The sequence below is a fragment of the Hyla sarda genome, chromosome 5, assembly GCF_029499605.1.
Source record: "Hyla sarda isolate aHylSar1 chromosome 5, aHylSar1.hap1, whole genome shotgun sequence".
Lineage (NCBI taxonomy): Eukaryota > Metazoa > Chordata > Amphibia > Anura > Hylidae > Hyla > Hyla sarda.
The window spans coordinates 165,481,732-165,499,010 of NC_079193.1; the positions used below are offsets into that span (position 1 = coordinate 165,481,732).

Below are 17,279 nucleotides of genomic sequence, written 5' to 3' on the forward strand. Positions count from 1 at the left end.
TCCTCAGGTGTTATCTCTTCTTTATACAATGAGCTCCCAAGTAAATATCATCTATGATATTGTGATATGAGCCATCCTTGGACAGGGAAAATAATGGTGCATAAGACTAAGCCATTTCCCACACCTTTGAGGACAGGTCACCCACATCAGAACTCGATTTGCCTTCAACAGGCAAATGGAGTTCTAATGTGGGTGACCTGTCCTCAAAGGTGTGGGAAATGGCTTAGTCTTATGCACCATTATTCTCCCTGTCCAAGGCTGGCTCCTATCACAATTATTCCTTCTCCATAGAGTGTATAGAACCCTGGTATTACTGCCTGGGCTTAGCTTATGCTCCGACTCCTTGTGTCCACGATGTGAGAAAGGTTATGCCACTTTATTGCATATGGTTTGGGATTGCCCTCTGCTTTTTTCCTTTTGGCAGAAAGTCTTAAACATTATATGTAAAGTTTATGGTATGTAACTCCCTCTCATGCCTAAATGTTGTCTCTTAAGCCTTATTGGCTATAGTGAGGAGCCTGTTGGCCCTAAAGTGGGATTATTGTGAATTCTCTATTTGGGAAGAAAATCATTGCCCAGTTCTGGCTTCACTACACTCCTCCAGCTCTTACTGAGTTAGTTACCCATGCTTCTCTGATTATCTGCCTTCAAAAGGGGATCTAATACAAGCATAAAATACTGCATAAGTTCAATTCTTTATAGGGCCCATGGTATAGGGAGTACCGCCTGGGTGGCTCTCAGTCATAGGCTGGGTTGTTCTCCAAGTCTGTATTCTAAGGTAGTCCTTTGTCCATCGGATATGCTAATCCTTTAAGTGCCATGAATAATAGCGATCAAGGCACTTAAAGGGGTACTTCGGTGCTTAGACATCTTATCCCCTATTCAAAGGATAGGGGATAAGATGCCTGACCGCGGGAGTCCCGCCGATGGGGACCCCCGTGATCTTGCACACGGCACCCTGTTTGTAATCAGTCCCCGTAGCGTGTTCGCTCCGGGTCTGATTACGGGCGATCACAGGGCGAGCGGCGTGTGACGTCACGCCTGCGCCCCCGTGTGACGTCACGCTCCACCCCTCAATGCAAGCCTATGGGAGGGGCGTGACAGGCGTAACGTCACACCCCGCCTTTGGATAGGGGATAAGATGTCTAAGCACTGGAGTACCCCTTTAAGAGTCTCACTTACTGTTCCATGCCTGATAGGCAATCTAATTGGGTCCAGTTGGTTTACACATCTGAAGTTTTCTTACCTGGTCTGTGCTGGTCCTTAGGCAGACTCACTGATTAAACTGAGTAATGCTATGCAATTAGCAATATAACATTCCCCTTTGGGGATTAAAAAGTATAAATAAAATAAATAAACTAAATTTTTCAAAATATTAAAATGCCTCTTATTAAAATGTTAATCACATAAAAAATAAATAAATAAAACATATATTTTGTATTTCTGCATGCAGAGCTTTTCCCAGTATAACTCTCCAACAGACACCATTTTTATCATGTGATCAGGTCCTAATAGTATAATTTTGAGGACCTTAATTAAAGCTATATAACTTCAAAAAATTGCTTGGACATTGCAGAACATTAGCAAACTCAGAGATTGACCCATCTGAAATATTAAGGATGGAGAGATCCAAGTATTCAATTTCAAGTATAATTTTTTTAAAGGACAACGGTCACAAGTTCCCTTGCACTATTACCTGATACAGAGGGTTATAGTGAACAGGAGATCGATGCTGGGTCTCGGACTGCTATACCCACCTGCAGTCCGGAACCCCACTCCTCCACACACACACATATATATATATATATATATATATATATATATTGTGATAATGTGGCAAGGAAAGGGTGTATTTCCTTGGCTCACCCTGGAGAAACCTCCACCTGGGGCCTAGTTAATGAGGCAGCAGAGAGGGGAGGTGTTTATAAGTAAGAGATTCAGTGTAATCTGGGCTCTCCCTAGAAAACAGCAAGCTGGCTGTAAGGGAGAGACAAGGGGCCCTGTGAGGAAACACACAGCCGGAGCTGTGAGTGGTCCAAGAAGTGGTGTGAACTGTGACTAGAAGGTTGCAGGAGACACATGTTTAACTGGCTCAGGTAGCTCACCAGTTAGTAGTCAGGGCATGCTGATATGTGTAGTCAGTGACCAGACGGTCTAGGATTTTATTTTGTTCCTATGTTATGTTTGCTTTTTCCTGCAACCTGTCTAAATAAAGATGGCAAGGTGCCAGACTTGCATGAACAACCGTTGTCTGCCAATTTGTTGAGAGGAAACATGTCCCATGGCAGTGTCCAGGGCAATCTCTGAGCTATCCCCAAGGAGAAATCCTTACAATATATATATATATATATATATATATATATATACATATATATGATATTTCATTCTAGCCGGCGGGCCCGCCTCAAAGTGTAAGTCAGCGCTAGAAGAGAGGGACCTTTGGAGGAGTGGAGCTCCGTACTGCAGGTAGGTATAGCAGTTCGAGACCCCGCATGGGTCTCCTGTTCACCCACACTATAACTCGGTGTATCGGGTTATAGTGCGGGGGAACTGGTTATCTTCATTTTCATGGCTACTTATTGGGGTTGTCACCCAGTAAAAGCATCTCTCTTCTGTAGAACACTTTTCATATCTCCACCTTTTCACTCCTCCTAATCTCTATGTACATTGTTGGGAGTACTTAGGCAGAGAAAAGAAATAAAGTTTAACAAAATTTTCAAAAATTTGGTTCAGTAGCTTCACTGAATCTTGTTTCTTCCTCTACACAGATTTGGGCACAGATTCAGATACAAAAACTATTGATATGTTGTAAAGCATGCAAAACCAAGAGGTTTTGCAATTGCTTTCATTAGAAAATTTTTGGTATTTCATACTGAAAAAGCCAGTGAAACAACTGAACCCCCTGCCTGCTTGGACACATACTAGACCTACTGTGTCCATGCATCATCACCTATGTCATGGACACACTTCCTTGATTGACAGCTGGCTCACACCTGGAGGAAAAATCCTCCCACTGTCAGCTTGTGTCCCGCTACTGTCAGTGAGGACAAGCTGGGAGTTGCAATTTTGCTAATGCTAGGGGAGATGTGAGCAGACAGCATACTGAGGGAGGGGGCGGAGACCTGCACAGTGAGGCCACGCCCCCTCCCTTTGAGAGGAATTTAGACTAGTGAGCTAAATTAAAAGTGTAATAAAAAAAATAAAGACACATAAAAATTAGATGTACATGGCAGGATTAAATACTGAGTGATATATTTAAAAAAAAAATGTTGTTGGATCTGATGGGTACGCTTTAATACAATGGTAACTAACTTGTATAACTAATTTGTATAATGATACTCTTTTGTAAATTTTCATAATTTGTACACTCTGGAATTTAACCTTACACATATTGGATCGACTGTACAAGTAGCAGAAAGTAGCCAGTGATTGGATTTCCTCCTGCAGCAGATGGACAGCTTTTGGAGCTAGTATAATTTTCAGCTCAGACAAAATGCTGATCAGAGACAGCCGTATTGTAAATATGAAGCAAAGAGATGAGTACTGGATAGCCATTTTTAGACCCTCACTGTAAGACCAAAATGGGGAAATTTCTCCATCTTTCTTAAAGGAGGTATAATTGTCAGTGAACATCACTGACAATGGGCACGCATGCGCCTTAAAAACGTTCTTGATGCAATGCTGAAAGGTTGCTGTACCTGCTTTTACCGTGTGTCTTAAAAAAGCTAGATTTCGTTATCACATTGCTTGATCAACCCTTCTTTCCAAGTAATTTACTTTACCTTAACCTGAATCTGTGTGACCTACAAAAATCTTAAACATTTTGAACAGTAGCTCCAATTACATTTTGAATACACTTGCAATTTTTATTTCTTGAATCAAGCACTGAAGTTGTAAGGCATGGGAATTAATTTGCCTTATAGACTATTTGCCTGAAGTCATAGGGGGAGATTTATCAAAACCTGTGCAAAGGAAAAGTTGCCCAGTTGCCCATAACAACCAATCCAATTGCTTCTTTCCTTTTGCAGAGGCCTTGTTAAAAATGAAAGAAGTGATCTGATTGGTTGCTATGTGCAACTGGGCAACTTTTCCTCTGGACAGGTTTTGATAAATCTCCCCCATAGAGTATATGACTGAGACTATGTTTACATGGCAGAACTTCCATGCAGAATTCCGCAGAAGATATCCTCCACAATTCCGCTATAATTAACTGCCTATTGCTTTCAATGGCCTTCTGCAGTCCCATTCAGACAGAGGAAATTTTGTATATCGCAAAAATATAGGATCAGTCTTGTATTTTGTGGAATTCTGCAGGGGAATCCCATTGAAGCGAAGGGGGCTTGAATTTTCGTGGAATTCTGTGTTCTGAAAACACAGAAATTCCACCACAATTCTGGAAGAATTCTACAATTCTGCAATTCCATTCACCAAACTTTGCTGAACAGAATTTTTGTGGAATTGCGGAAATTCTGCTGTGTAAACATAGCCTAAGGGTCAGAAATTCTCAAAAGGATAATTTTGTTCAAAGTGTGGTGTATGTATTTTAAATAAACATGTGATAAAGGAGAAGACTATGTTTTTAAGGGAAATCAGTGTGCTGGAATTCATTTTTTTATACAGGCTAGGCATATAGGCCAGCATTTATCATTGTAGGTGTAAGTGAAGCATTTTTATATACCTTTTTGTGTGTGCTGTTAATGTGTAGGAGCACCAAATTTATTCAATGGTCGCAGAGCATTTGATAAATCTTGTGCAGGTCACATTTTCTGAAATTTTTCTCTTCACATACACAAAAAAGCTAAGCTAAGTCTGAGCTGGAGTAGTTTTAGAGACTTATGGGTAGCTTTGCGCCTTGTTTGTGCCTTTTCACAAAAAGCTGCAGTTCATAACACCCTTCCATGTCATGTGTATTGCCAAAATCAGTGGATTGCAACTCAAAATCAGCAGAAATGTGTAAACCAAAAGGTGCAAAAAAGGCGCAAATAAACTCTGTTTGCGCCTTTTTTGCATCTTTTCTAGACACAGAAAAACTGTCTAAAGACAATGATAAATGTCGGCCATAGTAGCTACACAGTTATCTAGAAGTAGCCTACATATCCTAAAATTCTGAAAACACTTCATTTATTGTTTTATACTGTCTTATATTTGCAGGTAGGAGAGGTTGTTTTGGAAAATGCACGACTTATGCTGCAGACAGAGAATATACAGGCATGTGCAGAAGATTTCAAAGAAAGGTAGACGTGTGTGTGTGGGTATGTGTGTGTGTGTGTTTGTGTGTGTGTGCTGCTAATGGCAGTACACTGTTATCTCCAAACATAAGTCATACACATAGTAAACTGCTCATTATTCCATATCTGCTCATTACTTGTTTATCTTTGATTATTATATCTTTGTAACTTTATTGCACATCAGCCAGATGCACACTGCCCCGCAGATTCCAGATGAATAGTTGAAAATAGTGTTCAGATAAATATTTGATACAATATTTAGATAAATCAAGATAACTCAACACATCCAAATCCTTTCCGATGCCATTTTTATGCCGTTTGGATGTGAATATCAATGGTATTATAGGTGTTTGGTCTAGTGAAATTTCCATCTTCATTGATTATAGTGGTGCCTTTCCTCCTCTGCTCCCCTACCGTAGCATTGAGAACATCTCATGGCTATTGGATAATGCATGAAGGTATGGTCTCAGAAGGTATATTTTTTGGATGTGGGGAGTGGGGAAGTGGAGTGCCTGAGATCAGAAAGGTAATACCTTTTCTGCTCCCCAGAGAACTCCTAAAGGAAAACTTATATTTATCCAGTGCATCAAAAATGAAGTCACTTTGCCACAAGTTTCAATTAAAAATGTCCTATTGTTTTGGAAATATTACAGACAACAAACTCTATGTAGTCTGGACCCACTGTCATATTACAAGTGTTCAGTAAGTTAGCAAGATGTAGCAAACAAATGGAATGTTTTACTTATTTGAAAAATTGCTTATTTTTTATTTGATTGACTTTCTAGAAACAGCAGTGAGTTCTATGTTGGTATAATAGGGTACATCATGTTAAGCAGCTTCTTATTTTTGTGTAATAAAGTCATTCCAGTTTTATACCACTTTAGTACTCAAGTCCATTAGTCTTATTTTCAGGCTTCTTCCCAGTGTATTAAAGGGGTACGCCGGTGGAAAACATTTTTTTAACTCAACTGGTGCCAGAAAGTTAAACAGATTTGTAAATGACCTCAATTAAAAAAATCTTTACCCTTCCAGTACTTTTTAGCAGCTGTATGCTACAGAGGAAATTCTTTTCTTTTTGAATTTCTTTTTTGTCTTAGCTACGGTGCTCTCTGCTGGCACCTGATGCCCGTATCAGGAACTGTCTGGAGCAGGAGAAAATCCCCATTGCAAACCTAAGCTACTCTGGACAGTTCCTGAAATGGACAGAGGTGTCAGCACTGTGGACAAGACAAAAAAGAAATTCAAAAGAAAAGAATTTCCTCTGTAGCATACAGTCGCTAAAAAGTACTGGAAGGGTAAAGATTTTTTAGTAGAAGTCATTTACAAATCTGTTTAACTTTCTGGCCCCAGTTGATTTAAAAAAAAATGTTTTCCACCGGAGTAACCCTTTAAGTCTGGAAACATTTTGGGGGCCCATCCCCATTTCTCGAGCATGAGGCAGTTACCAACTTAACTAAAACAAATTAACTGAATATTAGTTGAAAATGCAGTCAAATCTACCAGCAGCATTTTATGTAGCATCAGAAGTTATATAGCATCAGGACAGAGTGACATAAATTTTTGCAGGAATTGATTCATTATAACTTGTCATTTATTGATCCCTGCTCATTCTAGGTGTAGGAGTCCAATGGGTGGTGCTAATCAGTAATTGACAGCTAATTGCCAACACTCATACAAAGAATGCAGTCAAATTCTTAGTAGGACCAATCACTTTGCTCCTAAATCCACATTAAACAAGGATTTAGATGAATAAATTACAAGGTATAAAAAATTATTCCCTACAAAACTTTCTATGAATTTACACCTATAGTTTTCCCACTATTATTCATGAGACATTATGCAAAGCACATCAACAGGTAAACAAGCGCCAGAACAACTTCCAAAAGACTAGGGAGGAGATTTATCAACACCTGTTTAGAGGAAGAGTGGTGCAGTTGTCCATAGCAACCAATCAACTTGTTTCTTTAATATTTAAAAAGGCCTTTGAAAAATGAAATAAGCATTTGATAGATTGCTATGGGTGACCGCACTTTCCTCTTCACAGTTTCTGATTAATCTGCTCCTAAGGATACGTTGACATGTACAGTATCCTGCGCAGATTTGATGTGCAGGATTTGATGCACAGGATTTTCTGATGCAGATCTCAATGTATCCTTAAGGGGTTAAAGTACAAAACATGAATGTGGGAAATGATGGTCATAGTCAATAAAGTTATTGATTGCAATAAATAAAATAATGGGACAGCAATACAGATATAAATAATCTTTTTGGTATTAAAGCTGGGCTGAAGATGAGCAGGCAATCATGGTGCATATTTGCACCAATGACAAACTAAGAAGTAGATGGAGTGCCCATAAAAAAAAAATTCGCGGATTTAGGCAACAAGTTCAAGGCAATGACCTCCAAGGTAGCAAGAGATTAGTGAGGTAAACAAGTAGCTCAGAAACTTGTGCAGGAAGGAGAGGTTTGGGTTCATGGAGAACTGGGCCCACTTTGCAGCCGGATGCATAGCAAGAAAGTGGGAGGGGTTTGTTTACACATAAAATCCTGTCACACGCGCCGATTTTCGCAGCGTATTTAGCTGCGCATCCGCTGGTGAAGGCCCGCTCTATGCTGGCTTTATATTTGCCTGCTGGTAGCAGCAATACCTATTGCCGCTACGAGCAGACACACTGCAGCGATGTGCGCGGTGTACTCGCACATCGCAGCCGCTGAGCTAGGTAGAGAGCTCCCGCGATGTGCGAGTGTACTGCGACTCGCAAATCGCAGTGTGCCTGCTGGTAGAAGCGTATTGCTGCTACGAGCAGGCACATGTAAAGCCAGCATAGAGCGGGCCTTCACCAGCGGATCTGCAGCGTAAAATAAGCTGAAAATCCGCACGTGTGAACGTACCATTAGGCCCATTCTACTTGAGGACATAGGTGAGGAAATGATCATGTGGAGTCTCTGTGGGTGGAAATAAGGGGAGGGGTAAGAACAATAAATTACTGATACTTGTTTGTTATAAGTCACAAAGTATAATAGAAGCAGCAGAAACCCTACTAATAAGACAAATAGATGGTGCAGCAAAGAAGGGGAAAGTCATTATTATGGGGGACTTTAACTACCCTAATATAGACTGGAAAACTGAAACCTGTAGGTCCAGCAAAGGAAACTGGTTTTTGGCAATAATAATGGACAATTACCTTTCCCAACTAGTTCAGGACATAACAAGAGGTGGGGCACTTCTGAACCTTATACTAACCAATAGGCCAGACATAGTATCCGAACTATAGGTATAGGGTCATCTTGGTAACAGTGACCACAAGATAAGTTTTCATTTATCCTATAAAAGGATGTCTACTAGTTGGGCTACAAAAACATTAAACTTCAGGAATGGCATATACCCCAATGGAATAAATGTGCTAGAAATAAGAAAAAAACTATTTGGCTAACCAAAACAGAGATGTGATAAATGATAAGAGGAAAGCACTTAGACTACTAAAACAAGAAGGTAGTGGAGAAATGTTAAAAAGAGGAGCAGAATAAAGTCTGTAAAAAAGAAATAAAACTAGCAAAAATTGCAACAGAGAGAATGATTGCCATAGAAAGTAAAAAGAACCCCAAAATTTTCTTCACTTACATAAATATTAAGAAACTTAAAACTGAAAATGTTGGCCTCTTAAGAAATAATCTGGGTGTAATGGTGGAGGAGGAGGAGGAGGAGGAAAAGGCCAATCTACTAAATGCCTTCTTCTTTACTGTATTTACACAGGAAAATACAATGACAGATAACAGGGGAAGGGACAAAGTAAATCTCCAGCAAATCTCACCTGTTAAACCCAACAAGAAGTGTGTTGCTGCATTAGTACCATTGAAACACACAAATCACCGGGCCCAGATGGCATCCATCCCAGGGTTTTGCAGGAATTAAGTACCATGCTAGGCAGACCCTTATTCCTTATATTTGAAGATTCTATAATGAGAAGGTTTGTTCTACAGGATTGGTGCTTAGTAAATGTTGGTACCAATATTCAAAAAGGGGTCAAAAAGGAATCCTGGGAACAAAAGGCCTGTAAGTTTAACATTTGTTGTGGGTACAATTTTTGAGGCTTTTATGAGAGATGCTATTCTACAATATCTTAATTAAAATAACTTTCACAGCACCAACATGGGTTTATGCGGGGTCGGTCCTGTCAGACTAATCAGATCAGCCTCTATGAGAAGGACCAGGGTGAAGCTGTGGATGTTATATATCTGGGCATTTCTAGAGCATTTGATACTGTGCCACGTGAAAAGTTAGCACATAAAATGAGGATGCTGGGACTAGGGAAGGATATCTGTAAACGGTTGACCAACTGGCTCAGTGAAGGAAACATAGGGTGGGTATTAACCCCTTAAGGACCGGGGTTTTTTCCGTTTTTGCATTTTCGTTTTTTGCTCCTTGCCTTTAAAAAATCATAACTCTTTCAATTTTGCACCTAAAAATCCATATGATGGCTTATTTTTTGCACCACCAATTCTACTTTGTAATGACGTCAGTCATTGTGCCCAAAAATCTACGGTGAAACGGGAAAAAAAATCATTGTGAGACAAAATTGAAAAAAAAAACGCCATTTTGTAACTTTTGGGGGCTTCCGTTTCTACGTAGTACATTTTTCGGTAAAAATGACACCTTACCTTTATTCTGTAGGTCCATATGATTAAAATGATACCCTACTTATACAGGTTTGAATTTGTCGCACTTCTGGAAAAAATCATAACTTCATGCAGAAAAATTTATACGTTTAAAATTGTCATCTTCTGACCCCTATAACTTTTTTATTTTTCCGTGTATGGGGCGGTATGAGGGCTCATTTTTTGCGCCGTGATCTGAAGTTTTTAACTGTACCATTTTTGCATTGATAGGACTTATTGATCGCTTTTTATTCATTTTTTCATGATATAAAAAGTGACCAAAAATGCACTATTTTGGACTTTGGAATTTTTTTGCGCGCACGCCATTGACCGTGCGGTTTAATTAACGATATATTTTTATAATTCGGACATTTCCGCACGTGGCGATACCATTTATGTTTATTTTTATTTTTATTTACACTGTGTTTTTTCTTTTATGGGAAAAGGGGGGTGATTCAAACTTTTAATAGGGAAGGGGTTAAATGATGTTTATTCACTTTTTTTTTGCACTTTTTTTTTGCAGTGTTATAGGTCCCATAGGGACCTATAACACTGCACACACTGATCTTTTACATTGATCACTGGTTTCTCATAAGAAACCAGTGATCGATGATTCTGCCGCATGACTGCTCATGCCTGGATCTCAGGCACTGAGCTGTCATTCGGCGATCGGACAGCGAGGAGGCAGGTAGGGGCCCTCCCGCTGTCCTGTCAGCTGTTCGGGATGCCGCGATTTCACCGCGGCTATCCCGAACAGCCCACTGAGCTAGCCGGCATGCTTTCGGTTTCACTTTAGACGCGGCGTTCAACTTTGAACGCCGCGTCTAAAGGGTTAATAGCGCGCGGCACAGCGATCAATGCCGCGCGCTATTAGCCACGGGTCCCGGCCGTTGTTAGAGGCCGGGCCCGAACCGCTATGACGCGGGGCCACGCCGTGGCCCCGCGTTATAGATCGGGAGTGGACACATGACGTTCCAGTACGTCATGTGTCCTTAAGGGGTTAATGGAACTTACTCTGGTTGAGTGACAGTTACTAGTTGGGTACCACAGGGGTCAGTACTGGGTCCACTTCTTTATATATGTTTGTTAATGTCCATGTAAAGGGATTACAGAGTAGAATTCTATATTTGTAGATGACACTTAACTAAGAAAGGTGATCAGCACAGAGAAGGGTAATATAATATTACAGAGGGATTAGGGGAAGATTGAGACTTTGGCACAGACATGGCAAATAAAGTTTAATGTGGATAAGTAAGGTTATGCACTTGGGCTGTAAAAACAAAATGTACAATGATGTGCGATATAATAAGACATTGGGTCAAACTACTACTGAAAAGGAATTGGGGGTGCTGGTGGACAGCAAACTCAACTTTAGTGATAAGTGCAAGGCAGAGGCTGCCAAACAATACAGTCATGGGAGGTATCAAGAGAGGCATAGAGGCACTGTACAGAAATCTTTCTTGTGATCTTCATATACCTAGGCTGGTAACCATGACAAGGGGCCATCCTCTACGTCTAGAGGAAAGAAGGTTTCCCCATCATCACAGACAGGGATTATTTACTGTTAGAGCAGTGAGACTATGGAACTCTCAGCCTAATGATGTTGTAATGTTTGACTCAATAAATAAGTTCAAGGGGGGCCTAGATGGTTTTCTTGAACAATATAATATTATAGGTTATGGATACTAGATTTATGAGGATAGAACATTGATCTAGGGATTTATTCTGATCGCCATATTGGGACCAGGAAGAATTTTTTCTCTGTTATGGAACAATTGGCATCAGCCTCATGGGGGATCTTTCCTTCATCTAAATCAACACAGTAGGGTGTTAGGTTGAACTCGCATTTTTTTTTTTTAATCTTGCAAAATACTGGCAAACTTTAACCACATAATAAATATTATGAAAAACGACTAAACTTGTCTTTTACAAAGCAGATACTATCTGACTCAAAAATATAAAAGTGTATAGTAAAAGAATGCCACATTACCAAAACGAGGAGAGAGAGAGAGAGAGAGAGAGAGAGAGAGAGAGAGAGAGAGAGAGAGAGAAGAGAGAGAGAGAGAGAGAGAGAGAGAGAGAGAGAGAGAGAGAGGTTCAGTCTATTTTATACACACTTGTGGGCTGGAAAGCTTTATAGTTATTTTTTATACTTAGTTGACAAGTGAAAAAACATTCTTCTTCTTAAACTTCAATGCTTACTTATTAAATGTTATATTTAATCCATTGAAATGTAACAAAAAGTCATTATATTGAATCTAAGCCTTTTTGTGAGCCTCTTTGTCTGCTAAAAGTCCCAGGAGTTCACAGTAGAAATTTACCAGATACTTTACATTACAAAATCCATTAAAACAAACAAATCTGTAATCTATTTACGATTTCTGCAGTGTAAGTTTACTTTGTGGTATAAAATCTACATTGTAAAAATGAGATTTGTATACAACTTTTCTGACTACACCTACAAGAAATATAGATGTGAAAAAATGTATGCACATATACTAGGTATTTCAGGGGGTGGGTAAGGGGTGTTTACGTGTTATGTTAGATACTATTTTCTACTGAATCTAGTCCTTGTGTATAGACAGTGTGGCTATGACTAGCTTCTTATATTCTTGTTTCCTTAGTAAAATCTCCCATGATACTATCTCTCTGTAATACGTACATGTTTATAAGTGAAGGTCACTTGTAGCTTGACAAATCACAGAAGAACCAAAGATCAACAAACTAAATGACGCTAGTGTTCAGATACCTAATAACACACACAGTATCTCACATAAGTGAGAACACCCTCACATGTTTGTAAATATTTTAATATATCTTCTCATGTGACAACATTCTGCTACAATGTAAAGTAGTGAGTCTACAGCCTGTATAACAGTGTTTAATGTTTTGTCCCATCAAAATAACTCAACATACAGCTATTAATGTCTAAACATTGGCATCAAGAGTGAGTACACAATTCATAAGTAGAAACGTCAGAATTGGGCCCAATTGACTCCTTAGTATTACAAGTTCTCAGGTGTGAATGGGGAGCAGGTGTCTTAAATTTGGTGTTATTGCTCTCACACACACTCTCTGATACTGGCCACTGGAAGTTCAACATGGACCTCTTTGAGGAGCTGAAAAAAAGAATTGTTGGTCTACATAAAAATGGCTTTGGCTATAAGAAGATTGCTAAGACCCTGAAACTGAGCTGCAGCATGGTGGGAAAGACCATACAGCGGTTTCACATGACAAGTTCCACTCAGAACAGGCCTCGCCATGGTCGACCAAAGAAGTGAGTGAAAGGCTTAGGATCATATCCAAAGCTTGTCTTTGGGAAATAAACATATGAGTACTGTCAGCATTGCTGCAGAGGCTAAATAGGTAGGAAGTCAGCCTGTCAGTGCTCAGACCATACGCCGCACATTGCATGAAATTGGTCTGCATGCCTGTTGCCCCAGAAGGAAGATAATGCACAAGAAAGCCTGCAGACAGTTTGATGAAGACAATCAGACTAAGGACATGGATCACTGGAACCATGTCTTGTAGTCTGATGAGACCAAGATAAACTTATTTGGTTCAGACAGTGTCAAGCGTGTGTGGAGGCAACCAGGGGCAGGGCGAGTACAAAGACAAGTGTGTTCTGCCTACAGTCAAGCATGGTGGTGGGAGTATCATGGTCTGGGGCTGTATGAGTGCTTCTGGCCCTGGAAAGCTACAGTTCACTGAGGGAACCAGGAATGGCAACATGTACTGTGACATAAAACAAAGTTACAGTCCTCAAGTGATCTAAAAGAGAATATTGAGGGGGGGGGGGAAGGCAAGGGGGAGGTGGAAAGAGAAAAGGCAGAGTGAAGGGGTATAGAGTGATGAAGAATGAGATTAAACCAAAACAAATGAATAAAATAGATATTTAATTAGTGAAAAAATTATATACAAATAAAATAAGCTAATATGAGAGGAAGTGATGCAGGGCACTTGCGAATCTCTTCCACAAATAGCTAAAGGACCAATAAGTTGTAAAAAAAGGGAATATAAAAATAATATAAATATATATATATAAAAAAAATAATATATATATATATATATATATATATATATATATATATATATAAACAGATGGAAGAAAAGTCCTATATATCAGAGTTAATTTATGCATGAATACGTTCACTGGTATGTGAAAAACTCCTGCAGAAGAAAAAGAAAAATAAGGCACAGTACTTGTGATAATGACATTCCTGTAAAAAAAAAAGAGAGAAAATTACAAGTCTCTAGTAGTTTTCAGGGTATATGCATCCTGTGAAAGCAAAAACACTGCGGTCTGGTGTACAAATATTCACAGTCCTGTACATATAAAGTTCTCAATTAGCTCCTGCTGAGCATTAATGTGGATGTATTCCTGTGGAGGAAAGCGGTGGGGCTATGTCCCTTTCACCCGGTCCAGCTGGGCAACAGCCTGGCACAATATATTCTGTGCTATAGCTATTCAGCACTTCTAGCTGAGCGGGGCAGTTGCTAGTGAGGCAAGTCGTCACACTCAGCGAGCGCACGAAAGCAGGAGCGTGTTCACGGAGGTGAGCGGGTACGGCGTCCTTGCTGGTCTGGCTCCGATCCTGCTGGTCTGGCTCCGATCCTGTGTACTGCTGAAAGCTGCTGAGTGCGCTCAAGGAAAAAGAAGCGCAAAATTTGATTACTGGCCAGTAATGTCCATTTCTTTAGGCAATAAACAGTGGGTATCGATCTCTGTAGGACAGTTAGCGATATATGGTTGAATCCATAATTAAATTAAATATACACACTCTCTAGCAATTTCATATTTTTAAATAGATAAATGAAGTCTAAAGTTGCCAGTTTCGCTGCTAGTTCCAATGTATTTCTCTTGCCTATATTGTATGCGAGTTCATCAGGGAACTAAAAAAAGCAAAAGTCCCACATCGCACAGAGATACAGTGGTTATGTAGAACGTGCCCAGACAAGGCAGAATATAGCATCCAAACACATTATTCACAATATTATACCAACAAAGGCCAAGATGAAGGCAGAATATGTTATTTTGCATGATAGTAATAGATGGAAAGCCCAACTAGTGCAAGAACATACAGTCATGGCTGTAAATGTTAGCTCCCCTGAAATTTTTCTAGAAAGTGAAGTATTTCTCACAGAAAAGGATTTCAGTAACACATTTTTCTATACACGTGTTTATTCCCTTTGTGTGTATTGGAACTAAACCAAAAAAGGGAGGAAAAAAAGCAAATTGGACATAATGTCACACCAAACTCCAAAAAATGGGCTGGACAAAATTATTGACACCCTTAACTTAATATTTGGTTGCACATTCTTTGGAAAAAATAACTGAAATCAGTCACTTCCTTTAACCATCAATAAGCTTCTTACACCTCTCAGCCGGAATGTTGGACCACTCTTCCTTTGCAAACTGCTCCAGGTCTCTCTTATTGGAAGGGCGCTTTTTCCCAACAGCAATTTTAAGATCTCTCCACAGGTGTTCAATGGGATTTAGATTTGGACTCATTGCTGGCCACTGCACTGCAGTTCCAGTAACACGGCAGGAGCGCTGCCACTGCAACGTCTGCATCTCGGTCCTTCTTTGTAGCGCCGCCATTCAGGTTCCCCCGGGGGTCATGTCCTATGGATACTCCTCATACCCCAATGTGACTACGTGTATACTTGCGGGAGCAGACAATAAGGCGCTACTATTATGACTGTTTTGATGGATTTAGGGTTCCATCATTTTGCTGATGCTCTGATGTACATGACTTAGTGTATAAATTCAGGCGTTAACTGTATAACTGTATATGAGATAACACTGACTCATACAGGTCCCTATATGTTTCCCCTGAGGAAGCAGGTGTCATATAGGTTTTTTTACTTGGACGCTTGCAGAAACGCGTCGGGATTGGGAATATGTGTAAATTTCATATGTATTAATGATTTATGTTAGCAGTCTCCTGATTGCATGGAAAATTATATGAATGACCCCTATTGTCTAGTTCTTTGGCCACTGAATGCGGGCCAGTGGCAGCATTTGTTCCTAGGTGGACTGTGTTGTGTATATACCTTATTTTGGTACACTTTCTTGGTATCCACATTATTAGTTAATTAGTGTATTTTATATTCTATACCAGTAAAAGTTAAGTTTTAGAAGCACATTTTTCTCCTTAGTGGGATTTCTATATTTATCTGATCTATATAAGGTGGCTCCCCTACTATATTTCGGGCATACGTGTAGCCCATCTAGCCTATACACGTTATCTGTTGTCAATAATTTTGATCAGCCCATTTTTGGAGTTTGGGGTGACATGTCCAATTTTCTTTTTTTCCTCCTTTTTTTGTTTAGTTCCAATACATACAAAGGGAATAAACATGTGTATAGCAAAACATGTGTTACTGCAATCCTTTTCAGTGAGAAATAATTCATTTTCGAGAAAAATTTCAGGGGTGCCAACATTTACGGCCATGACTGTGTACTGTATAAGGTGCTCATATAGGAAGGTGACAGATGTCCTATGATGCAATATGCACCTAATTGGATTAGAAACAGGCTACTTAGCTGTCCTCAGTAGAGATCATGCTCCCCCATTGTCTTGGACCCTGCAAAGAAAAGATAGCATTGACAGCCAGAGGATCCATGCGTAAAAAAGCACATAACTGACATTAGTCTGGATGTTCAGAAATATAGCCATGGTAAGCGGTAGCCCTGATTGGTATAATATCATGTTTAGATGCTATATACTGCCTTTCCTGAGCATGTTTTACTCAATCACTGTATCTCTTTGTGATGCGATATGTATTTATAATCACACAGTATGTAAATGAAGATTAAGTAGCCCAGTAAGGCCTGGTATCATTGCTTACAGCTAGGCTGTCAATCATGTCTAGGTAGTTGTGATTTGAGCCTGAAAAGGTGTGATTACAGCCCGGGGAGCGGTGACTACTTTAGCAAGCTGCATGCCTGGTGACTACTTGAGTCTCATTTACATACTGCGTGTGACATTTCTAAAAGTTGTTTTCTCCACATTTACATCATTATGTGTTGCCCCTCCTTATGTAGGGTAAAACTTACATATAAGCTCTCATTTACTAATGTCAACCCGACTTTTTAAACCCGTCAAAATGGGCGTGGTTATCACATAAAAGGGCGTGTTCCCGACAAAACAGAAAAAACACTCGGAGTATGATGAAAAACTCACAGGAAAACTTGTAAATTTTTCTTCACTAAAACCCGACAGCTCTGAGCTGTCGGGAAATTACTGAAAAGCGAGTGAATCCTACCCCCATCATGGAACAGGGTCTGTTCCATGTTGGGGTTAGTAGTACAGAGGCTAAGGGGTTGATCGCATCGGGTCTCACTTCTGAGACCCGATCCGATCAAAAGTTATTAAGCAAGGGAGCGGG

The 17,279-nt window shown here is 39.9% G+C and overlaps 1 protein-coding gene across 1 annotated transcript in view; it reads left to right on the top strand.

Moving 5' to 3' along the window:
- The window catches only part of BFSP2 (beaded filament structural protein 2), an 82,891-nt gene that overhangs the window by 5,914 nt on the left and 59,698 nt on the right, over positions 1–17,279 (top strand). The window contains exon 2 of the mRNA XM_056518442.1: positions 5,152–5,234. Coding sequence (XP_056374417.1) covers positions 5,152–5,234 — 83 coding nt within the window. The remainder of the gene's footprint in view (positions 1–5,151; positions 5,235–17,279) is intronic.